At 39.3% G+C, this 26,977-nt stretch overlaps 1 protein-coding gene across 7 annotated transcripts in view; it reads right to left on the bottom strand.

Moving 5' to 3' along the window:
* LOC115059210 (receptor-type tyrosine-protein phosphatase delta) overlaps positions 1 to 26,977 on the bottom strand; it is a 199,528-nt gene that overhangs the window by 52,159 nt on the left and 120,392 nt on the right. For all 7 annotated transcript variants that reach the window (XM_029526854.1, XM_029526858.1, XM_029526853.1 and 4 more), the window contains 2 exons: positions 17,035 to 17,180; positions 14,919 to 15,060 (listed from right to left, as the gene is read on the bottom strand). In XM_029526854.1, coding sequence (XP_029382714.1) covers positions 14,919 to 15,060; positions 17,035 to 17,180 — 288 coding nt within the window. The remainder of the gene's footprint in view (positions 1 to 14,918; positions 15,061 to 17,034; positions 17,181 to 26,977) is intronic.

Genomic DNA, 26,977 nt, shown 5'->3' with positions numbered 1-26,977 from the left:
GCATTTTCCTTACAAGAGACCAAAATTAAATCAGATTAATCACAATTTCATTTGAGCCACACCATGTTTGCTGTACATTTTTGGAGAAATTGGGTTATTGACAAACTGTTGAAAGCAGAGAATGAAAAAATTAAAATCCTACAAAAGGGGCCAAGTGCCCACACACATTTTTCCACGTGCTGTTTGCAGTTGCACAAATAGTCACGAGCATAGTATTTTACTTGTTAGACAAATTATTAGCAAGAAGGTAATTTATTACCCGGAGCTACAGTCTAATAGTACTGGAAATTGGTTGTTTGAAAGTTTGAATCCTTTTTGCCCATGCACTTTTATTTTTTAATTTCTTTGTAATGTTACAGAGGCAAAGAGTGTTATTGCCTGCTAGTTTGCATTATAAAATGTCTTTGTGTTTTATCAGTAATTAACTGAAACTGTGTCTCAAATTCTACTGTGAAGTCTTTGAATTTGGAGGTGTAGGGCTGGAAAATCCTTGGAAATATTATGAAATTGATATTTAAGTGGTATGGGAACATGATTATATAAGAAGCTACTCCGTACAATATGTGAAAGTCAAAGCTGAGAGGTTAAATGAAAGGAAAAAAGGGCTTTACAGATTTTCCCTACTTCCTTACTCTACTTTGCTTAGAACTGCAATCTCAAGGACAGTCTAAGACAAGGGCAGTTTCTGCTTTACAGACCCATACTGTATATTCAACAATGGATCTACACACTAAATGAGATGGAAGGGAAAGAAATGCTGAAGTCACCTTCTAGAGAAGTGCTGAGCACTGGTGCCTGATATAAAAAGACTCCCAATGACAATTTGCACACATTAAACACTACCAGGCTATCAGGCTGTATGAGTGTGTGGTGCCAAGAATGGGAGGGGTATAAAAAGGACATTGGCTCCAAAAGAACCAGAGTGAGCAGATTTTTGCTGGATACGTAAGCCCACTGGATGCAAACTCGACCCATTAGCAAATTATATCTATTGATCATTCAAGCAAAATATGAGTAAGAGTGAAGTCACATTTGCTGTGTATGCCAATGGCCATTTAAGGTTCTAAAAGGTTGCTTTAATGCAGCATAATTTGCCGTCATACTGCAGTCACAGCCAATATACAGCCACACTCACACCCTATCTTTAAAGGGAGTTTCTCGCCTGCTGTTGTGTAATGATTTGGGCAACAAACTCAAGTGATGTCCTTCTTGTATAGGGTCTAATTAAATAGGTCTAATTGAGTCTCAACAGATAAAGGTAGCATTCAGTTGTGAACAGTTACTGTTTACATTTTTGCGAGGTCAGTTCTGCAGCAAGCACTTGTAGTCAGAGGCAATGTTTACAAGGTATTACAGGACTAATACAGTTACATCTACACAGTGGAATTCATTAGAAAGATAGGGAGCCAGTCAGCAAAATTAAAAGCCCGAGTGTTTTCTTGAGTTTGACACATGCTCAAATGTAGACAGCAATGACACTGACTCCTGACATCTAAATTAAAAGCCTGTTTGTATCTCCTGTGAAGCCCCTCACCATGGCCAACAAAAACCTAAGTATGCCTTTTCAATCACTCTTTGCTTTGCTAAATGATAATGTGTGCATGCAGCACCAGCTGTCAACAAAGCAATTTTGCTTTAAAATGCTGCTGCCAGATGATGACAGTGTTTGTATGTAAGATAATATGTTAGTATTTACCAAAACTGTTCAGATATAAAAAATGCAATAAAACCTGCTAAAGATGATAATATTCTTCGTTCAGAAGTTCTTCAGACTCACTCATTGTGCAAGCTGTGAACACTGTTTTACGTCAATGAAATCACATTTAACTCTGACATTATTCAGTAACAACAAAGGAATTGGATGTTGCATTGGATTTTCCAAGTGAAGCCATAAAAACATAAACCTTTCCGGACACATTCTGGCTTAAATTCTGTGGTTGCCGCACAAGGATTCGATTCGATCTGACCCTTTTTTTCCCAAGCGGAACAAGGCTTTTCACCCTGTGGTTAAGGTTATTCTTTTGGGAAAATCCCTGCAGGCCATAATAAGATACATTTGTTGGATGTGTTTGAGTGGATACAATCTCTTCAAAGAGGCTGTCACAGGTCACTTGTGATGGCTGCGTTGTGGAGAAGTGTGTGTTGAGACATATTGTTGTTAGAGAATCCCTCCCCAGCTAAAGATGCAGGATTATGGAAGTGTTGGAATTCGGGGCAGACGTCGTCAAGTATGACACACTTTACACTCATTTTCCCCCGTGCCTTAAAGATTATTTCTGCCCGCTTTAGGAATCAATCTGATTCTCTGTACTCCTCCCCAGATAAGATTTCAGGCAGCACAAAACACCAGCCACAAAGCATTACCCACTGAGTGTGACAGCATGTGCTTATTTTTCTCTGCAACCTGAGCCAAAAGCCATTTTTTTCTACCACACCATTGTATATAATTCGAAGTTGAGGGACACCAATTGAAGCTCTTTCCATGCTCAAAAATACATAAGTGAAAAGGAAGAATCTCATGGAATTTAATAGGGTTAAAGTGCTAATCATGTTCACCGTACAGCACAAGGACATCATTTGGAACTGACTTTTTGCAGTGCTTGCTAATGTATTAGCTGGCCTAGACTGCATTAGGAATTAGGTGATTTATCAGGAAAATGTCCATGCCGACGTTGTAAGGTGAAAGATTAAATGCGTAAAGAGGTAACTTATACTGTACACACAGCATTTATATGGCAGTAATATTTAGATGGCAATAATAATGACAGGGAACCTTTTGTATCATGTGTTATGTGTCCTCATAAACATTTAAACTTTTCTTCTTTTTTTTTTTTAATTGTTTGTTAGTTTGGAGTACATTAATATGGAAACATTGCCCGTTGTTTACAGTGCTGGAGAAAATTGCTGCAACCTTGGGTAATGCATCCGTTTAGATACGACCTGAATCCTCTTCAACAAAATGTTCTGTTCGGCTCCTGTTCAACTGACGTATTAATTTTTTTCCTTTGGCATGGGAGAGGGAACTGTTAATTATGCTTTTGTTTTCACACAAACAAAATTACTCAACCAAACGTAAGAGCTCTTGATTAACAAAGACAGGCAGTAATTCTATTTTGTGCCAATTTGATGACGGCATCTGCTCTATTTTTCGCTTTTCCTCTCGCTAATGTTTCACTGCTTTCACCCCTATGGCTGTTGATTTCCTTGCTCTACTTAGAAGGAATGCCTTATGGTGTGGTTTAAAAAAAAAAAAAAGAGACGTGTACTTTTACAATCTAGCACTGAGTGATTGGCAGGTTTTAAATCTGAGCCTTACCCTTTACTTTATCAGCTACTTGCAGTTTGGTTCGACTATCTCAAATGTGGACATGGACTGAGTTTCTTGACTCAACGCTCCATCCATCATTCTGTCCATAACGTCTAGCAGAGGTGAAACTTATTACGAAATAAATTTTGACCATGGGACTGGGAAATTTTAATATTTTGTCTACCTTGTATCTCTTTTTCAAATTGTTCTGAGAAACAAAAAATTATATTTTTTTAAAAAGATATTTAATTTTCATTCATGTAAGAGTTTTGGTAAAATTTGTACTCTTTCAGTTTCCATTTACGAACCTGCTCATAATTTTGGGTTTCCACCTTTTTTTTTTTTTTTTTTTTTTTTTTTTTTTTTTTAAATCACTGCACTCATGCCTGGACTTTGTTGTGGCATATAGATGTCTCAGCCCTGCCATGGGTCAAATACTTCAAATAGTTAAGATGTGAGTGAAAGAGATGACCCTGAACAGGTCTAAGAATTCATTCATGACTGCCAGGTAAAACGAATGATTTCAAGAGCACCAAGTAAGGGAAGCAGAGTGTAAAAGCATATGTGCATCACTGCTGAGAAAAGATACTAAACAGCTAATTGAGAATCCAAACCATGTTTTTATTCCATTGATATATCCCAGTGTTATTTGGCACATATGTAGTCCCCTTGAGTCTCCTTTGAGCCAGATTTCCCCAATAAGACTCCTGTCTCCTATAATGGGCAGATATTGCTTAAGTAATGGAAAACAAAATGCTCCCCACTTCTGTCTAATAAAGCACACAGTGGGGTTGGGTGATCACCTTCCTCAATAATATTTTAAGGGTTCACAGACTTGTGAACTTTGTGCCAACTCTAAAATTGGTTTAAAATATGGCATGTATGTGGACTGATATCTGGATATTTTGTAATTGCCAAGACTGGAAAATGTGCCCGAGGAGCTCAAATGTGAGAGTATGTCAAATACAGTATATGCCTGGGGCAACAGTTCTTGATATTCCTAAACCTTAAATAAACTATTGAGAAAATGTTAAGTGGCAAAGCCTGCCTTCCTTCCAGTTTAGGTTTACAAATGTCTGTACAGGTCTTGCAGGTCAGAACTAATCCTCTATCTAGCATAGTGATTTAAGAGTTTGCGTTAGCTGTGTAATGCCGTGATTCGTTTATTGCCACTGAGCATACAAATGTATGTTTCAATCCTTATTATAAAATCATTACAAATAGGACACTGTCAGTCTTTGTGATAATGTGCATGTGTTGATGGATGTACTGCATATGTAAAGGAAAAGATCAAATATCTTAAAAAAAAAAAAAAGAACTTTTAGCTGTCAGGTTGTGTGATCCAAAGTGAAAAACACCAAGACAAACTGCAACACGGTCTACTGACACTACGGATTTTGGAGGACTGGAAGATCAGTGACATATTTTTACTCTAGGCCTGTACAATGTAAGAGCAGTAAGAAAATGAGTTACTTTAGTGAGACTGAACAGTAAAATAGTTGCTGGGCGGAGGAAATTATGCCTCACTTTAGTTCATTAGTTGATTCCACAGGTATAGAGCTTGCTAATGAATATTACTGTGAATGTGCTACAGTTGGCTCAAACAGCTAATTCCAATTTCCTGGAATAGAGTTTTAAGAGGAACAGGGACACTCCAACACAAAGTGGCATTTAGTCTTCCCATGTTGGTGCCTCTAAAAGGTAGTTCACTAATTTGCTGAACAAATGCAGCATCTTTCAGAAAACTCCTAAAACCTGAGGGCAGCCGAAGAGACCATCTAGTATCCACTAAAATTTTATTTTGGCTTCAGCACCTGAAGGAGTGAAATAGGAATGCACTGTGAAATACTATCCTGTGTTTCCCCTTTCTGTGATGATGAACGTTGGAACGAAATATCAGTGGAGGAAGGTGAGGGTGCAAAAAACTCTCTTAACCTGAGGTTCGCAGCACTCTGTCTCAGTGAAAAATAGCATCCTGTCCCCCTTTGCCCTGCGCTGATTGTTTCTTCCATAAATCCCCTTTGAGATTGTATAATTAATTGACTGCTGCTTATTTGTCATTAACAACCCTCACCTAATGCCTGATTTTATGAGGAAAGCATAGTCGAATCAATGTATTAATCATCATGCCTTTTTTTGTTTTTTTCTCCAGAAAAACCTTCACAGATGAATAATCTGAGCCATTCCTCATTATGAATGATATTGGGGAACTAGTTGTAGAATTTTAAGTCAACAAACTATTGTCAAGATACAACCCCCCCCCCCACTTGACATCCTTGGGCAAAATAAAACAAACATTGTTTAGTGGATAACCAATAATTCGTGCAATGGGGAAAGCCAACACTTTCACCATTCATATCTTGCAATGAAAGGCAGAATGCCCTACAAAGCAACTAACCATCCTAATGACATTTCTGGGATGCTTCTTTGATAGATCTTTGTCGTGTCCACTACTCCCTTAAGGACTGTATTTGGAAAGTCACGTGCTTGTGTGTAGTCATATTAGAGATGTTTAGAAATTGGGGAAAATTTAAGGGAACATGTGGGAAAATTGTGTCCAGGTCAGAAATGGAAGGACTTTTGCTTAAAAAAAAAAAAAATCTGCCTTATGTTCTTCCAAGCCTACTATCCCCCACAGACATTTTTTATGGCTATTGCTGCTGGGGCATATAGGATCAGCCATGCAACAGAGATGTACGCCACTTCTGGCAAGGCACCCCAATTCTCCCTAGGCCCCATGTCATTCATAAACATGACGGATTAGCCGTGATATTCCTCCATTTACAACATAAGTGAAGGGAGTGGGAGGAAGAGAATGAAAGCAGAGAGAGTGTGTTAGTGTCGGATGCCCCTCAGGGGTAGTGCTAAAATGGATGGGTAAAGAGGGAGATGAAAAGGAGAGATGAAGCAGGAAGGGCGGAGAGTGGGCCTTTCTGTATAGGCCTGGCTGGGCAGGCAGAAAGCCAGACACAAAGCTCCATTTACACTCAGGATCCCCCCCCAAACTGTTCTTGCTTTACAGACTGCATGTCAGCTCAGGCAGATGTACTCTTCTGAGTAAAGATCACCTGCGGGGAAGGTGGAGAGGAAACGATTTCAAGACCTCTTCCACCTACAATCATGCCTTTCTACCTCACTGCCATTGTCTTTTTACACATGCCCTACTCACTGGCTCTGTGTGCCTCAATTCAGTTTTGGCTCATCTGTAACTTAAAAAGATGCTTGATGTTAAAGACTCTCCTATCTGTCTTTGTCTGTCTCCTGCTTTCATTGCCTTCTGCTCCTCTCCTGCTCGCTTCAGGATTTCACTTTGCATATTCCATTTGCTGGTTGTTACCTTGAGCAATGATTCCATTTGCTTCAAACAACAGTGTCCCATTTATTTAGAGCTGGGGAAGGAGGAACAGGAGGGGGAAGAAAAGACAGAAAAAAAACTTCCATTCTTGTGTTATCTGTGATCAGCATTTTTTTTCTGTTATTAGGAATAGTCAAAGGAGGAGGGAGAAAACTATTTGACAATGCTTTGAGCTATTTATCAAACACACAGCTAAGTTGAATGTCACTTATTCTCCACATAGTGCACCTCCACAAAGCCTATTTTTTATACTGTATTTTTCTTAACAGTCCATCAACCCTTATTTTATTCTAGAGTGCATCAATCATTCACCAATAAAGAGGACATTACAGGGAATGCATGTACAGCAGACACCTCCACTCTTATGGATGCTGAACCATATACTGTCAGACATCTGTTCTGTTTTTATAATTTAGACCAGCGGTCCCCAACCCCCGGGCCACGGACCAGTACCGGTCCGTGGGTCTTTTGAACCGGGCCGCGCAGAAAGAATAAATAACATACATTATTTATGTTTTATTTATTATCTGAATCTGAGCTATGTTTTATTTTGAAAAATGACCAGATTCTCTCCGTTACATCCGTCTATGACTCACTCTTGAGCTTGTCTCGGTCACGTGATATGTTACCGCTAAAATTAAACCCACAAGCTAGCGAAATTATTAAAAAAGGACAGTTTCTTTGTGAAGGGGAAAAGGCCCAGTGAGGAGACAGAAGAATAGCCTGTGACTTCCATGAAAAAGAAAGCTGCATTTAGGTTCGGGGTTAGGGGGCAGAGAGGATGTTACGATGACGCTGCTAATAAAGTTGCATACGAGTGCACAGTGGATTCACGTTTATTATGACATTTAGAAAATAGCACAGTTTTTATGCCGATCGTATCATTTTATTTTGTTGCATTTATACACCACACCTTAAAGGCTGGTCCGTGGAAATATTGTCTGACATTAAACCGGTCCGGTCCTGCTAACGACCCACCTAGCGATGCACTACGGATTCATTTAAAAATGTAAAATTTTTTTGTTTTTGAGTTTACCTTACATAATGGATATTTTGTACATACATGAGACAGTTCATGATTAGTTATAACATCAAAATAAGGTAGTGGTCAGTACAAACCAGACGTGATTTGAAGATATGTCTTGTTAACTTGTTGGTTAATGATTCAAAAAACAAAAAAAAAAGTGATACCTCTGACTTTCAAATGTTGGAACAGATTAACAGAAGTAAATGTTGCATGTTTAAATATATCTACCATTATTGTTAATAATTATTGTGAGGAATAATTAACATTGACATATTATTCACATTATTATTAATATTAATAAAAGGTGATCTGTCCAACTTTATTCAGGAAGTTTGTATCATAGAAGTAGCCCTTTGTACTACTCAGTATCCTTGAAGTACAGTCTAAAAAGGTTGGTGACCCCCGGTTGACTTATTCCTTTTCCGTTGAGCCTCTTTACATGCAAATGGTATAGCTCTATGAGGCTTGATATTTCAAAGTTAAGTATATAGTTGTTGCATTTTTTTTTTAATGAAACAAAACAATTTTTAGCTGATATTTGTTTTATCTGTGCAGGGGCAGCTGATAAAGGCCGAGCAAGGAGTGAGCAGGAGTTCAGGAGGGTATCAGCAAACAGGTGAGTCTCTCTGCCAGGCAAGAAAATTAAGGCAAAGCTGTGAGATACTAAGCTGCATCATTAACCTTTATGTACTATACATTCAGAAGCAGGAAGGGTCGAATTGATAAAATTTCCAATGAATTACCATACAAAAAACAAACCTCTAAACATTAGATATGGTGAAAAACATTTTCTGACAGCCAGCATGTGTATCTGGGGTCTATATTGCTTCACAATGGAAAAAGGCATATCAGCTTTCAGAATGCTCATTTAAAATCCACAAAGCTTTAGTCGCTCTTTGCATCTTGCGGATGGGTCATGTCTTTGGACGTTTCCATTTGCTCATGGTATCACCAGACTCAGACAAGAACTTCACGAGACGTCTGGTGGTATAAATGTCTGAGGAAACGTCTCCATACAAGTTAAAGTTTTCCGTGAGAAATGGAAAACCTAGTACCAACCAATTTGATAATTTATACAGCTAAAAGCCTTGGTACAGGAGAGGGGGCTGTAGAGATTATTCATGCTTCCTAACATCCTGCACAGTCGGCCTCATAGCTCTAAATGAGCCCTAATGGAAAATGGGGTTATGTCAGGCTTTTCAAATTTAGCATTCTACCAAAAGTGACTGTGGGTGACGATGGGTGTCATAGCAGGCAGTGGGTGGCATTATTTTTTTATAATGGAGATTGCTATATCGAGGCCACATGTTTTGAGAAGTGACAGCTGGTTTTAAAGCTGATGAAACTTGCAATGAGAACATGCAACTCTTCATGTTTCAATACAATATGTACTTAGCTACTGCACTCACCTTTCCTATACTAAATGTAAGAAAGTATAGACAACTTAATTGCATCCAAAAATCAATTCCTGGCCCATAATTTTATTCTCAGTCCAAAGTTGTTTGGTTGTAATTAGTGAGCAGTCTTACCAAGCTTGAAAACTTTCTCAAGATCATTAGATGCATTAAGGATGACCCTGCAGTACCCAATTAATCTGGTAGAAAATGACTTGTGCACAGCTAAGATCAAAGCTACTAACATTAGCACCCCTCGACTACCTGGCTCAGGCTGATGCTCTCCTCTTTTTCTGACCTTATGTCCCATCAAAATCCAGCTAATTGAATATTCCTTCATGTAAAATTATGTGGTGCATCATTCATTGAGCACTGAGGTTCCTACACTCGAAGAAGACAAACACTTAAAAATAAACAGTGCATTGAATGTGTAGAAATATAGTTAGTGGATGGTGCTAATTAAATTCTTTCTAAAATGGTGAACTTCTTAAACCCTAAACTGTACATGCTGAACAGGTGCTTGTTGGCAGTATCATTGTGAACATTGTTTCTCAAAGCACAGCCGTACAGAAACTCAATTGGGGCTGCAGACTTGGTGTTGTTTTTTTTAACAAGGCATAAACTTCATTCGTAGGCAAATTACTAAATTATATTTACTGTGTGTTTATGTATATTTTCATACATGATCACAGAGCTTTCAGATGTTCAGCCTATCTTGACTATATTTTCTTTTCATTTACTGTTACTCTTTGCTTCGAGAATGTGTGAGACAGTTTGCACTTTAAAATCACTGAGCACCTAATCACTGTGCCAACAATGGCACGCAAGACCTGTGAATGGAAACAACACACACCTCATTTGTCTGAACCAATAATTATTAATTTAGGAAGGTGTGTTTACTTTTATTAAAACACATATAAAGTGTTGTATATTCAGAGTGCAGTCTGGTGTCTTTGTGGATCCAGCAGATGATTCTTGCATGTATGCAGACTATAAAGCTGGACATCCATCACCCTGCACACTATACAGATACTGATAAGTGGTGGTGGGGTTGATTGTGTTTTTTATATATATATATTTCTGAGAGGAAATCAGTTTCTAGGAAGACAGTCAATTCCATCTTTTTAATTACAATAATGAATAACTTGTCATTGTGTGCTCCATTTTTGTGACGTATGAGAGAGTTGAGTTGGAAATTGCAGGGAGAGTTGCATCAAGCTAAACAATAATTCTGCCTATGAATATTTTATGAAGAATCTAAGGAAATAATTGATAGTGAAGGTGGGTGCAGTCAGTCATGGTTTGTTCTGGCATGCTTCTGTGAGAGGAAAAAAAAAAAAAGCATGTCGGTTTCTGAGAAATATGTGCTGCAAAGAACATTGAATGATTACTGATTCACAAGACAACGCTAGAATAACTCGTTGACTTTAGGGACTGGAAGACAAACTGAATAGTTCAATGCATCACAAAAGAAAAAATCTGCACCTATTGTGCCTCATTGAGGAGTGGCCATTTTGATCCCCTAGACCTAAAAATGCTTTTCCAAGAAGTTTAGAGTACCTGTTTTGTGTTTACGAAAAGAGTTGAGCTCCTACAATGAGTCAGCAAGTTTCCAGAGCACCATTTCTTTCAGGAAAAATTTTATTTTTCTAACAAAATTGAGTGTTCCATGTGGCAGCCCAGGTCTTGCCATTTATAGAGCGCCCGCCAGTAAACCAGAGAATTGTACGGTAGCTGCCGGCTCCCTACTCTCGTTTTCGCAAGCCACTGATCACAAGCACAGTAATTTTACAATGGTCACTTGCTTCATCCCCACTGCATCCCTTGCTCCAACAGTCTGAGACAGCTGACACAGCATTTATCTTTCTTGGCAATTTGAGTACGCAGACCAACTTTTGTTCATCATTCACTCTGTTCTTGTTAAAAGGAAGGCATAATATATTTAGAAGAGTGGTGCAGAAGGAAAGCACTGATGTCACTGCGTAGGATTAAGCATTTATTTCTTTGGTGTTCTTATCAATCATGCTGCAGAATTCTCTACAGGTTTTTGGCACACACACAGGTCGCGGCCATTTATATTGAGCAGTATTGATGGATGTCAGTAAACTACACTTAGAATATATATTAAACAGCTGTGGAAACAATTTCTCTCATAACACTGACGAGGAGCTGAGTGCATACAATGCGGATGAAAAATGACTTATGTTGCAGCCTATACACCGTATGTGCAGAGATCTGTCTCATCTACATGGCTTTGACCGTGCTACTGCAGCATTCCATACAAATGGAAATGATGCATTCTGTTTTTCCGTCACAGGAGAGTGGCTTTCCATTTTCCACTCCCACTGTCAAGTTGTGCACAGCTGCATAAGTTTGTAGGCATGTGTGTGGGGCACAGGAAATGGCTGTTGACAGCATAATGGGAGTATGAGGATGCAATATAAATCCTTAATCATGCCTGAATCATGAACTGTAGCACTCAGATGCACACATCATTCTTCTGCAAGTACTGCTAGCAGAGTCTGGACTTGCTATATTTTCACTTATTTCTAATGTTTAACGTGTAGACTTTTAGTTGCACTAGCATTACTGGTGATATACTTATGTTGATGCGTCCTATTAGCACATGTGTATTTGCAAATCTTAAAGATTTCCATTTAAAAAAAAATATATCAGTTCACTGAAATCATTATCAAGGTGAAACACCCACAATGTATGGTTCTATTGTTTCCTCAATCCCTTTCTCTCTTTCGCAATCATCAAACATAAGTTATCTAAATTCAAAGATATGAGGAACATTATTTTCATCTCAAAGTTAAAGGACTAGTTTGTAGGATTTAGAGGCATAATATTCATCGAAATGTTTTCATTGTTGTTATCGCTTCAAACTAGGAAGTGTGTGCTCATTAGCTTTGAAAAAGTTCCTCACATCAACACAGAGTGAATCCTTTTTTAATCAGAGCCCACCATTATCTTATGGTAGCCCAGACAAGACCCTAACCCAAAATGCAAGACTAGATTTACTGAACAACTTTTGTGTTTTAATGTTACCTGAAGGTTCTTGCTGGTTTTCCTGATCATTTCGAAAGGGAGGGATGATAAGTGTGGTAATTATGTTTTTGCAATCTGCAATCTTGCTGCTAGATGCCACTAAATGCTAAACACTGGTTTTTATATCAAAACAAAGGGCGCAAAAAAAGGAAAAATGTATAAGACAGTCTGTACCTCATGTCGTGGCTTGGCAGATCTAACTTTGAACATCATTATGCTTCAAAATTCGCCTTTCATGCAAATTGCTTCTCAAAGCCTGGAAGTTCATTGTTAATGGTGCTTCCCATCAAGTTGGAGTCCCATCCGAATACTAATATCCCCCAGTACTTTGGATGTCACCTCGAGTCCCCTCTCCTCCTAGCATGGCAATTACAACAATGTGCTTTTCCTTCATGGAATTAGGCAACACTCCCCGTGGCGAGCTTCCCACAACAGATGCTTTGCGGTCGTTTCCACAGACCATTGAAGCCCAAATGAACTAAATGAACAGACACTTCATATGTATTAGGCCTGGTGTAGTCGCACTTATCTTTGTTTTCCTTTTTTTTTTCTCTCTCTCTAATCCTGCATCATCTTCTTGTGTGCTCACTCAGTCTTCCTCTGGTGAAAATGGCCAAAGGTGGAGAAAAATATTATTCGGCATGTACATTTTTCAAACCATAGTTTATGATAAGCTGTAAAACTTCAGTGCAGTATTTATTAGACTGTACTTGAAGTATTTTTGGAAGGTGAGAACTGTTTGGTCTCCTAAATAATATATAATGCATCTCAGAGGTAACCTGGTCTTACCTCAAGCTGCTCGTACAATAGGCTACTCCGACAATGCTGTGTCAGCTTGCTTCCCCAGTTCCTGAGAGTAAAAAGCATCCTTGTGTCTGAGAGCTGAGAAATTGACTTGGCTGTTTTATGGATGTCTGGAGTTTATCTTATCACAGTAAATCCTGATTCCCTTGTCTGTGGCTGGCAACGTGGCATCATTTTCCTTTTGATTATATTTTATTTGATTCTCATATTGCTTCATTTGCTATTTCTACAATTACTGCCGATAATAATTCTTCACTATTTTCATTAATTCTTTTGAAAGGCATCACAACTAGAGAGACAATCATTACTTCTATGGTGGGACCTAAAAGGCACCAGGTGTTTGACTGATATGAAAGCTCAAACTGGGTAGAAGTTAAATCCCTGTTGCCATAGCAAGTGATAGATGGTTGTGAAATAAACACACTGCAAGATTGTCTTGAATACAAATCTTGCAGATTTTAGCCTTAATCATTCACACGTATTTTTGGTTTATAAGTATCCACAGGAGGCAAAGCAACAACAAGGGAGAACATGTTTCATTTGCACCACAGCAGAGAAAGAAAAGGCTTTTTCTGGTTTTCCTATTTCTTAGGCCTGTGATAGGTCTCTGCTCACCTTCAATACATTGATGGGAAAGGAGAGTGGGCAGAAGAGTAAAATGGAAACGGTAATAAACATGCTAATGCTAGGCTGTGAAGCAGGGAAAGGCAGCTTCTTCCCATCCGGCAGGTGTGTGTGTGTGTGTGTGTGTGTGTGAGTGAGCATACGTGTGCGCATGTGTGAAAGAGAGAGAAAGGTAGAGATGAGAAAAAACAGAGGTAGTGCGAAAGGAAAGAGTAAATGTGCACAACATTGCATGTGAGCGCGCGCACACAAATACACACACTTAGTGCTTCAGAGTAAACAGTAGAGAGCTGCACATGAACGTGCCACCTTTCTCTTTCAATCAGCCTCTGGAGACAGTGCAAAGCGCCTTTTGTTGGCTCATTGGTGAGATAAGAAGCATGGGGGGGTCAGGCACTCGCCGAGCCAGCTTTTTTTCTATAGGGTGGAAGCACCCCTCTCAATAGGAACTCATTTGCCATGATGTGTAATTGTGGTACATAATGGAACACACCTCATTCAGGCAGCCCAAGGCTTTTTTCTAAAGCTATTTTCTCTTTTCACAGCCAAACAAGTCATGTTTTAGAGAGATATTATGCAGCCTTTTGAGCTCAAGGCCACCACATATTTACCTTTAGAATGGGATGTTGCGTGTAATCAAGATGAAATTTTGCTCAGTGCTTATTTTAAAAGAGCCACTGTGAACCAACTTGATATTTGTCATCTGACTTTTATTCCCACAGTCTACTGAAAGTAAACAAAGTGTCTGACCTTTCCGGCCCAGATAGTTAAACGTGTGTAGAAGAGTGCTGGATGTTAACCACTTACTGATAGATACTGATGTTGTAGCAACATGTGACTAGATTACTACCATAAACTATAGATTGTATGCTTGTAGTTACATGAGAACATGCTGCTTTATTTTATGCATGGTCAAAAGGATATCAAAGCTGTAGAGCAGAGATGAAAAATGACTGATTTGAAAATTATTGCTGAGCTTTTCCATTAAACCACTGCAGGCTAGAAATGGATGGCTATTTGCATAATTTAACTGGCATCTTAATTATTGTGTGAGGAATCTGTATGCAAATGACTTAAGTCACTTAGAAATGGAAACTTACTTGGCTAAATGGCTAACGGACTAAATCTTATCAAGTTAGAATACACAACGTGACTGTAACCAGATTGTCTAATTGGGTTTGACTGTGTGGTATGAAAGTGAGGAACAAAGAAAAGAGGACAGGACAGACATAAAACAAGTAAATGCAAGCTTACCTGGTTCTCTGGGATTAAAAAGGACATGTTAGTGGTGAGTGTTTTGTTTTGTTGTTGTTGTTGTTTTTTTTTTTTCTTTTGGGGCTGCAGAGAAGGACCTACCACGTAAAACAGTGAGTCTGGTGGTAGCGCTCGTCTCTCCAACACTGTTGGAGGCAACGCATTCATATATGGCTTCATCTCGTGGCGTGCGTAATGGTTGAATTCTTAGCACTGAACCAGAGCCGTCATCGAACTCAATCACCTGCAGGTGCGAGAGACAGGATATGTTAAAGGAGATTTTTTTGTTCACAATGAGTGAGGGACCTTCTGCAGAAAAAAAAAAGACAAACAAGAAAAAACATAATGAACACAAAAACGAAACTATTGAAAACATTTGGCTAACAACACTGATGGTGACTGACACAGGGTGCTTCCTAAGACATAAACATAAGTTGTTGCCTACCATCTAGCCCTAGATGATTTAGTGTTGATTTGTGAATATGTTGGTTGTGTATTAGAAAGTGAAAAAGTAATTTCAGGGTTTGTGCAGTATTTGAATGCTAATACTGAGCATACTTTCTTTTTGTGTGTTTGTTTCAGATGTGGAGTTGATTAATTTATCATGTGATCACATCTGCTGTCTTTTCGTTAATGAATTAGATCTGATGAGTAATTTAATTGTGTGTTAATTGGTAAATTAATTGATGCGGCTGACTAACTTTAAGAATGGGGAAGTTATCTTGGTGAGAAAAATTTTGCTCAGATATTGGCTTGTAGAGTAAAATTTAAATCTGAATATGTCCCACTCTTAAAGTTAACTCTACATTCTTTGAAAAATGCATCACACTGGATTGTGTCAATGGGACAGAAACAAGCACAAACAGTTAAAGGTGGCTTGGTAAACGGTTACGGACAGTTGTACCATGGGGTGAGATAGTGGTACAAAAGACAGGACCGACTGTATTGGATGAACGACACATAAAATGCTCACAAACAGGTGTTTGTTGTAGCTTATCCAGCTATTTTTGCATGCTACATGTTGTATACTCACTGAGTTTAGAAAGCCCTGTGTCATAACTCAATCTCTTTTAAGCATAGAGGTAGATTTCAATAAAGATAGGCCTGAGACCTCTGTTTCACACACATACACACCACCGCACACACGCACATACATACACACACACACACAAAGGTCTACGAACATTTTTAAGTTCACAATATATCTGTGCAAGTGTTAGTTAACAATACACTTCAACAATTCATTGGCCAAGCGACAGCAATGTTGGCATTCAAGCTGACAGCAGGAGAAAAAAAAAAAACAGCCTCCTTTCTGAGTCAAAGCTGAATAGCGAATTAGAAAGGAAGTTGCGAACTTTCGAAAAGGAAATGGGGTTTTGTTAGAAGATGAGACTGCTGTACGTGATTGAATGGGTAGAGAAAGGTGGCAGCCAGGAAGCCCAGTGAGGACACGAGTGAATGAAAATTAGTGTGTTAGCATTCAGCACAATGTGCATTGCAAACGCGATGAACTCTGATAAGATTAGATTTCTGTGGGCATGAGACGCAAATAAGGAGCGGGAAGAGTTCTCCAAGCTCTGTTAAGCCATTGCCACTGTGCAGTAGCAAGCAAATATGGCATCTAGTGCAGAGAAAAATACCCCAAACAAAACAAACAAAAAACCAAAATGTGGCACTGTTATAGTCTTGAGGAGTGACACAGAAATTAATAGAAATCTTATCAGTGTTCTGCGATGAGGATATTGAGCCCAAGTGCAGATAAGAGCTGACCAGAAATCAAAGCTTCAGCCAAAATATGGAGGCTAGGGCATGCATTTAGATAAAGATGCCACAAAGCAAAAGGATATTTCGAAGTGAAAAGGCTACTTTACCCTTCACTTTGCATCAAACTGGCAAATGTGGCGTGATGCTAATGTAGGTACTAAGTCACACCACAAGTTTTGTTTTTTTGTTTTTTTTCTTCCCATCAATTGCTCTTTTCTTGACTTTTACTTAATTACAAATCTGTACCCTCAATCTTTTCAATACTTGATCATTAAAACTCATTCATGTTTAAAAGGCTGACCAGCATGATTATTAGAGCCTACTAATGCATGGTGGCATGTCAAGTGCAAAAAGCAAGTGAGCGAGGCTTGGTGCGATGGATGATGTGCAAGAAGCAGTGCTGAGGCATTCTCATTTTGTCGAGCATTTTACATCAGAACAATAGACCTAATACCTCAAATCTCTGGTTGCTGACTTTCTTCCCCTTCTTGTTCCATACAATCTTCGGCCGTGGATCTCCTGTGGCTTGGCAAATGAAGGATGCCACGCCTCCTTGCACGCCTGTTTGGTCATTGGGGGTTCTTAAAAACTTTGGTGGTGCTGGAGAGAGACAGAAACGGAATAAAAGATAACAAAAATAGTAAGTGAGCGAGCTAAGCATTGCAGACAGAGCAATTAATCTCTCTTATCAAGCCACATGCTAGAAAGTAACAAAAGTTGCAGATTTCAGCATGTGGCTGTTAAGAGGATTGTCTTTGGAGGTTAAAACGAGAGATTGCACTGACTTTATTGTGCGAGAGGGATCAGATGATCAGTGGCTGAGATCAGAAGTAAAAGGACAGAGGTTCTGGGAGCAGAATGCAAAAAGCATTTCTCTCTAAAGAACTATGAAATCTCCTCTGAACGATACTTAACGATAAACAAGCTGCGTTTCAGGCAGGAATTCTTGCTGGGAAGTTTGATTGATTCTGAGATGTGGCAAATTTGTCAGGAAAATATTTCTGTATATGTACATCATTCATACTCAAGTTATTTGTGTAGGTGAATGTTTTAATCACTCAAGTCATTATATAAAGAAAAGATAATTGCATGTGAACCTGGTCTCTTGCGTGCCATTCGATACAAGTTACCAAGTCTACCTTATCACATTTACCACATGCTGTGCCACTGGACCCAAATCACATGGAATCTTTTTCTTATAAGAGACTAACAGTTCTGGAGAAACGGGGGCTTTTTGCTTTTTGCACTAATCTCCAGAAGACCAACAATCGGAGCGGTGGTTTGCCTCGCAAATGGGACACCCACCTGATAAGGTCCTTGCAATGCTCTGATTGGCAATGTAAGCATTCTTTTGCTCCTAATTGGTCCCTCAATTCAGCACAGCAAGTCAAGTGTAAAGGCAGTGAGGATAAAAATGCAGGGGAGTGGAGGTAAGGGAATAGCAGAGCGGAACAGTGTTTGCTTTGTGTGGATGGCATGGTTGTTCCCCTCTCCTGTGGTGGTTTCACAACACTGTACGATATAGTGTTTGTGTAGGCTCTCATCGCCACATCAGTGGAGAATGGTGCATCCCTGTTCCTGCAGAGTGATTTTTATAATAGCAATTTAGCAGTTAACTTGCAGTTAACTGCAATATAAGTCAGACAACTATTCTTTTTTTTTTTTTTTTTTTTTTTTTTTGGAGGAGAAACAGGGAAACAGGAATTGTTTCGATCCACAAAATTCACTGAGTATGAGCTGATGTTTCCATCACATCTCCCTAAAAGTCAAATGATCACATGAAAGTTATTAGTAATCGGACACCTGTGTCATCCTGATGAGATTTTCATTGGGAGAGTTACATTTCAGCTTTATCATTAAGGTGAAAGAATTTCAGTACCAGTTATGTTATAGTGCTAAATCAGCTAAATCACTTTTCCTCTGAAGCTTGAGTAGCAGCTTCAGTGGGAGGTGTAGCCCCATCTGTCCCCCTGCGGAGAAACTCTTTGCCTTTTATCAATCACTTCAGCGGGCCATTAGTGGCCACACAGCTGCAGTAATGCCCACCATCCAAATCACCTCATCTGTGCGTGCGTGAGAATGTGTGATTGTGCTTGTTCGCGTGCCTGCTTGTATGCAGCCTGACTCCCCCTCCCAGACTGTACTGCCCAGTAGCGGTGGCAGCAGCACTCTGAGGGAGTACAAATTAACCTGCAGGATTCGTGTAGAGGTGACATAAGATGTGTGGTCAGCAATCAAAGGGCGAGCAGATAAACAGGGAAGCAGCTGGGCTCCCATTGGGCGAATGAGTCTGGGAAATCGCCGATTGCCTCATGACATACACACATTAACAAACACACACTGTCTAGAATCTCTCTCTCATTCAATTTCTGACAGCTCCGACAGGTGGGCAGCAGAGTTGACAGTGTGTAATTTGTACTCGACAAAAAGCACCATTATATCTGCATTTTCACCTTATCTCATTGACTTGGCTGGGTGTGGTGCACATTGGCATCCTGCCAAGAGGGTGCTGATGGGTAATTGATATGCTATTGGGGCTGTTTTCGCTCAGGGGCCATCCATTACGGCTCAGTGCGTCTCCCTGCGCCGGCTGTGATAGACTGCTACGACTTGTACAGGAGATCAGCTCTGGAGGTGAGGGGGAAGGAGGTGGATGGGGGAGGGGGGAATTCATCGCACAATGTGGAGTGATTGAGGCGTGACATGGAGGTAATGGTGTTTTCACAGACATGGCCGCTGATATCACCATCATACCCCCATTTTAGGTCCGCCGCTGACAAACATCCATTTTGGTAGACTACTCGTATGGCTTCAGGTAGACAGAGACTGATTGAAACCTTGGTTTTCTCTGAACAGTGCCAATGACTAGCTCCTTCACAACAACCAGATATATAGTCCCTGGCCAAACATCGTGCAAACTAATTCACATCAAAGATACCAAAGGGCTTTCACAAATCTACAACATAATCATACAATTACAACCACAAATGGCTTCTATTATATAGTTTTTGTTTTGATAAGAATGTGTTTAAGCCAAGTTCATTGTGTGATACATCGTTTTACCTTAAATCGTACACACCAATCTGAACTGCCCATTACGAGCTCCTGTAACCTCTGCTGCACGTTGGCATCTCCGTGGAGAGGTAACTGTAATCTGCATGAATTAATACAGTGGCTCAGCACCTCTTAATCCACTGCTAAGCTGTTGCCAGAAAACAAATGAGAAGTGTAAAGCCTGTCACAAGCTAAAAGGTTAGTGACATAGGCCCGTGCCTGCTCTTCCTTGAGTTAGTTATGTAATCTTCTTCCCATTTATTGCCTCTGCAAATGAAGAAGCTCTTCATAGGATCCTACTGTTGTGTGTCTGAAAACATTTTTACTCTTTTGTTTTGTTTTTTTTTTTTTCATCAAGAAAACCTATGTCCTCAGGGATGCAGGAGTAGAGTTCAGGATAAAGAGAAATTGCAATTTGTCTTAAAAATTGTGGTTAGTACAAATGCGTAACTTAATGTGGAATCTGCTACTGTATGCTATGCTTTTCACTTAGGCCCCATTGAGATGTGAAATATTACTTTTCAACATTGTGCAGGTCTGTGATCAGCCTCTTGCACATACAGATGTTCTGCCAGTTAATTAGACTTGTTACCTTTAGGATAAGGGCCAGAGCTGAATTAATGGGTGGTATCACAAGATAAAAGAGCAAGTGTCTAAAGTCTGGTAGTTATGTTTGTGGACTTTACAGAAAATTAAAAACCAATAAATCTGTCGACACGCCTCCAGTTTGTATGTCAGAGACAGATTTTCAATACAAAATGTCATCAGGCCTAAGAGGAGAAGGGGCAGGGCTGAGGGGTGACACACTACTCCAGGCTTCGATAAAACGGCTGTGGTCATCAGGACACACACTGCAAAGTTTTGACCTTGACTTTGCATACACGTGTTGGTATTTGTTCGGTTTAATTGTGTTGGATTTAAAAGCCTCGGCTCTGGAAAGAGCGATGTTTCAATGTTAGAGTACGTGTTGCAGGGCCACCCTTAGTTCAGCATGATCCAGTACCCAGTTACTTGCAGTGCACTTGACTTAAAGGCTACATGCGTTCAGAGCACCTTCCGGATCTGCATTCATTACCAGTTTGTTTGATATTGGCTTAATTTACAGACAAACTTTGCATTTAAAAGAGATCAGAGTCCGGGTTTCATTCGTAATAGCCAAAATATTTCAAGTCATCAGGGCTCTGTTATTGACTAAAGTTTGATCTGCCAACCCATTAAAGAGCATGAATGAAAGAGTGGAGGGAAGAACATTAATAAACCGACTTTCGGTTGGAACCTCTATTCGGCACAGACACGAGTCCAAGATGGCTCGGTTTTCACAATTATAGTGACTGACATATTCAATTTAATTTGCATGAAAGGGGCCATTTCCTCTCTGAATCTTTAACTTGCAGGGTGAGGTGGGTTTGTGGAGGGTGATAATTAATCCTAACACATTGGGTGTCACTCTGGAAATACCCTGCTCCATTTTGGACATATGGGTGGAAGAAAAGAGCATTTAAAGATGCCATTAACCTCATTCAACACCTTCAAGCCCCAGCATATCAATTCTTTGATATTGATGAATTGTTGTAATGGTGGAAAGTGGCACCAATTGCCCTGAAAGGGTTGGCTAATGTCAGAAGTGGGCAAAAGTGATGCATCTAATACAGTATATGTACCTGTGACTTCATTAAATCCTTTAACATTCTATCAGTAAATTGCAAAGATATCATTACCATGGTATTTGGATAAAAAATATACAGCGATTTTGAAAGTGATTGTGAATGCAGTTCTGTATGTGTTTTTTCATAAATCAACACCTTCTCTGTGGATTAATTAACTGTCTATATACTGTTGAGAAACATCTGACCCTATACCAAAAAGAAAACAGACTGTAGTTCTGCAGACACACAAATAAGCAATGAAAAAAAAAAAACATGAGGAAAAAGAGAGAGGATAAACTGCACATACCAATCAATGGAACACACACCAGCGTAAATCCTTTTCTTGGGGCACTACACAGTTGTCCCTCTGCAGCATTATGATAAAAATTTGTCTTTTGTAATGCAGAGGAAACAAACTCCACATTGTATGTGCTGACAAAGGGGCTAGGCAGAAAGAAAGAAAAGGAATTGGAGCTTAATTAGAACTGTTGGCTGATTTGCATTGCATGCTCAATGGTAATCTTCCCTTAAATGGAAACTGAAATTCTTATTGCAATTAGTGATTACTTGAAAAGGGATATGGCCCCAGAATGATTGTTAATTACTGGATCAGGAATAGTACATTAATTCACTGCAGAGGTTTTAACGCAGTGCAATGATGGGGACCTGCTCTTCCATCAATATTGTGCTGCTTGTCACACATAATGAAGTTCATAATACAAGCCTCCTCCCACACTGCTCCCCCTTCCCAACTGCTTAAATGTGCTCTCCAAGCAAAATACATAAGTAATTATGTAAAACTAATTCAGGAGAATATACAAGAATGCAGCTTAATGACACATTAACACTGAGACTGCATGTGGATAGTAGGTCTCAGGTCCATTTTATGATGGGGGTCAGGGTCTTCTATTTGGCTCATAAGCTGGAGTCTCCCTTGAATAAATAAATGCATTTCATCACTTAACAACATTGCTTCAAAGGCAGGAAAACTACAGAACCCATTATAAAACACAACTCACCAGTGAATTCTCCTTGCCAAACATTCAGCATATTAACAAAGGTTGCAAAAATCATATTCCAAAGGGACTTTCTTAACCCCAGTCAGTGTGTATTACTCATGCTCAGTGGCACTGCAATGCAAGGTCTCAGCTTCTGGCGATGGCTCTGCAGGAGTTAGGCCACTTCTGCACAGACAACTGCAACAGCTTCAAAAAGAATGGTTAATGCTCCTGTCCCACATTCAATGCACTGACAGATTCTCTGACAAGATCTGAGGATAGGGAGAAAGCAGCTCCAGAGGTGCGCAGGCTCAACCTATCATACACATTCGCTCATATGCGCAGACACACAGTCTCATTGGTGTTCAGAATATTTTCACAGGATGGAGGCAACATTGTAAATGGGTGAACAACATTAATAAATTGGAGCATCTGGGACAATAGAACATACTGGAAGGTTCCATTAAATAAATATAAATGGTTATTTATGGAACAGTGCTGAGCTTCTTAACTAGTGTTTCATTGTGTAAGATAGAAGCTGGAAGGCTTCCTTATTCAATTATCATTGTAGATTCATAAAGGCAAAAACCTTTCAATTCTCCAACGACAGCTGCGTCACTGATGTAGTCTCTTCAGTGGTTTATCACAATGTTTGCAGAGGAAAATGTGTACCCCACACCCCCTTCCTGTGTCACAAACACAAACAACACAAGATCCAAACAACGACCAGCCACCATCTCCCGTGGGACACATTAGCGAGGTAGAAGGAGCTAGTTTGTCACTTAATAAAACGGCCCACTCTAACAGATGGCTTTGTTCAACGGCCTCAACGCTTTAAAAGCTGGAACTGAATCGTTTCTCTGGCAAATCAGACACATGAAAGCCCACCCCGCCCTTTGAGGTGGAAACCAAACAGAAGGAAGCATATAAATATTGATTTGTGCCACTGTTGGTGCAAGACTGTATGCCCGAGGGGTTTAAAAAAAAAAAAAAAAAAAAAAAAAAAAAAGACCAAAGGGGGTTGGCAAACACTACACCCTCCTGTTGGAAATTCTGAACATCTGGGCTGAGGTTGTCAAACACAGATGCAAAATAATACAGAGGGTTCACTTTCAATAAGACTTCATTTTCATCTCCTCTCATTCATTACTTGTTCATTTGTGTATGAATACACAAATCTGGAGCCAATTCGTGTGTGACCATTTGAGGAAAAAACAGTTGAGCAAGAAGTATGAAATTTGGATTTGTTTGTCTTGTTTGTTTTTTCTCCAACGTCTGGAAAAAGAGAAAGAACACAGATAAGTAATTCTAATTGTGCAGGCTTACTCTGTTTGGTAGTCAGTGCAGTCTATTTGCAAAAAGTTAATTATCTGATAGCATAGGCAGTGGCAGCCACTAACACAGAAAGCCATTCGTTCATTCTGTTATCCACTCAGCAATGGAGCGATTTATTAAATGGCAGAGCTGCAGCAAAATGGCCAGTAGTTATCATGCTGGGGCTGCACAGACTTGAAAAGATGTTAAAAATGGCAGAAGAGATAAAGTCTTTGGCCATGCCATCTCACTCTTAATGTAATAGCATGTGTAGATACTAACAGAACACAGTTTGTATGATTCTCTGGCTGATACCTCGTTATGCCCTTTTTCTTTTTGAGATTGATAAAAAGATATCACTGAGACCACATGGAGGTGACAATCTCCAAAGCTACCAGCTTTGGAGATTGTCACCTGCATAAGATACATTTGCATAAGATACATTTGAGAGAAGCAGCAGCAAAAATCAAATCAATATGTTTGACTTGCTCTGGTCACTATGCTTGGGTCTGCTTTATTTCCTTATAACATAAACTTCACATAATTGTCTTTGCCCTCATCCTTGGAGCGGAAAAGCTTGCCTCATATTTGTTTCTGCAGGACCAGAGATGGATTATGTCGCGAACCATTCCAGGGATTCGACATTGTATATTTAAACAGACTCTAATTTTATGGATAAGTAGTGCCAAGCCATTTCCGATAGATGCCAGTTGTCAGACCATAAGAAGTGACATATTCCCTGCTCTGTTTTCTCAGGCGCTTACAGGCAACCGAGCTCATGCTCCAACAATCCTGCTTGATGACAATTGGCTTCCTTTCAGCAGCTCAGATATCCTGCAAATTTTCCCAAGAAAACCAGGTTATACCTAAATTAAACTTTTCTGAAGAGTGGGGGGGTAAAAATAAATGACCTGTAATTTATAAAAAATTCCATATCTACCGTGTACTAATGCACTCCAAAGTAAAATGTTGTTGCCAGAACCCCAGAATAAAGAGTCTCTGCACATTTTTCTTTGTAACCAGCTGTAGTCAGGGCTATCCTCAAAACAAAATCCTATTCCAAAGAATTAGGACCAAAGTGACCTTTCACAGGCCACTAATTTTATACAGCAATGAAGGAGAGTATTGCATATAAAAGAGGAAGAAAAATGGTAGTTAATTAAACATTTTTGTGGTAGAAATCACCTTTTCCTTTCTGAGGCCAACAATGAGCCAGAGTAGCGTAGAAATATGCTGCAAACAGACTCACTTCTTCTCAGTGGAAGTGATGAACTAAGAACAGTGTTACAGTATTGTGCCTTTTTATACAGGAAGCTGCTAACTTTAAATGCTGGATAAACAGAAACAAGTACACTATTTGTATAAGTTTGAAGACTAAAGCCGTTCAATAACCTAATTTTGGAATCAAAAAGGGTTTAGTCATATTCTCATTATGCTATCTATTCAGAATTTGTTAGCTGCTCCGTTGTTAATGTGATTTTCATTAGTCAGTTTCATAAAAGAATCAATTTTTTGTGGTCAAAATATTGCCTCGAAGCTCTCATAATGCCACAGAATTGTTACAATTAATTACATTAGATTATTTTTCATTGCTTGGCTATATTTTAATTAGTTTGCTTTACATTAAATGAGTGAAATGCAATACTGCATAAAACATTAGCTGTGTATTAGTGAGTTGGTTTTGTCAGCTACATATTATTAATGTGTCTTCATCTAAACCACATGGAGTAAATCTAAGTTGAGGTCTCTGAATTCTTAATTGCAAACCCCTGAAGAAAACAGTTCAGTCCGTGTGTGTGGCTATGTCTTTGAAGAACTACAGATGGGAGACAAACGCGGGCGGGTGGTATTGGGGTCAGATTGGCGTATGGGGGCTTTCACTTGGAAACAAACTGAGCAGTGTCACCCCAGGAGTGAAAAACAACAACCCTCGAGGGCCATAATTAAAAATAATCCGGTGAAATTAAGTGCTTTAGATCAATTCTGAAAGGCTCCCTCTTGATGAATGTGGATGTGTGGAGGATTCATCTGCAGATGGGAGTAGAAGCATAAAGAGGATGACTGTGTTTGTGTAAGTCTGTTTACAGAGTGTAGGTGTTTCTAGATACTTTTGAGACACAGTTTAAGGTGTAATCATTCTATGCATTAGCCTGCCGGGAAATGTTCATTAACCTTCACAGCTGCTCCGAATCCTCTAACTTCTTTTTATGTATTTTATTTTTTTATCAGACTGCATAATGATGGAAATTGAAGATATTACTGTGGTAAAATGTGCAATTTGAAATCTTTCAATCCAAGTTCAGAAAAGTGCCTATTTGAATTACAATATTCAAAGCAACCGACAATCAGAAACCAAACATAGAGGCTAGATATCCAGACTGGTGATGGCTACATGAAAATCGGCAATTTATGTATCCTATATATATTCAAACTGTGTTTTCATGATTCAATTGAATATTGTCATTTCTCAAAGCCCATGTGGCAAAAATCAGGGTAAGTTTTTCAAGATGAGCATCTTCTTCGGGGGAAAGGCTGTGGGGGACCTGAGATGTGGACTTTGGACCGATGTAGTTGATTACGCTTCTTAGTCCTTTTCAACCTTTTCCAAACTCTGCCGTGTTTGACAGAGCGAGAGGGTACACAAAGGCGTTGGCCTCAAGTGCAAATGTTTGCCTGGAGTAATGAGCTCTAGTGCACTGTGCAAGCAAATGTCTTTGGCCTAATGTTAGTGTTCAGTGTATGCATATCAACATGTGAATAAAAATACTGTACAGACAATTGACCCGGTCTCAACACCGTATTTATGAGGGGAGAATGTCGTACTGATTGTCAATTTGCTAGTTACAGAACAAATTTCCTTGTAAAAATATAAAGACCTATTGATCTACAATTCCTTTTTCACAATCCCCTGGATTATTCTAAAGCACAACTGTGAGTAATAGCTGGGCTATTGGTTTTTAAAGTGGAGGAGTGAAACTGTGAGGGAGAGAGTAAAAAGCCAATGACATTGTCACAAAATGCCACAAGGTACTATTGTCCTCGATAAGTAATGGCTTCATCCATTTTCTCACATAGATTAAAGTTTAAATAGTAATCCGGCACATTGACTCGACATGATTGTTAACTTCATGAATATTCTCCAAAATCTGGTAAATTTAAACACAGAAAGTGAACGCAACATGATCAGTCTACTTGAGAGTCAGGCAGATGAAGTAGTAGCTATTATTCTTTATTTTCTGAATAATAACATGAATAGGACTCAAATACATCTGCTATTAAAGTCAAAAAGTCCAATTTATAAGCTCTTACCTGGAATACTAAAATAACTTCAATCCTTCAACTGTACATCCCTTTTGACTAATGCGGCGATCATCCGTCCATTTCT

The sequence above is a fragment of the Echeneis naucrates genome, chromosome 18 (genome assembly GCF_900963305.1).
Source record: "Echeneis naucrates chromosome 18, fEcheNa1.1, whole genome shotgun sequence".
NCBI classification, from domain to species: domain Eukaryota; kingdom Metazoa; phylum Chordata; class Actinopteri; order Carangiformes; family Echeneidae; genus Echeneis; species Echeneis naucrates.
This window is presented reverse-complemented; position numbering and strand designations above follow the sequence as displayed.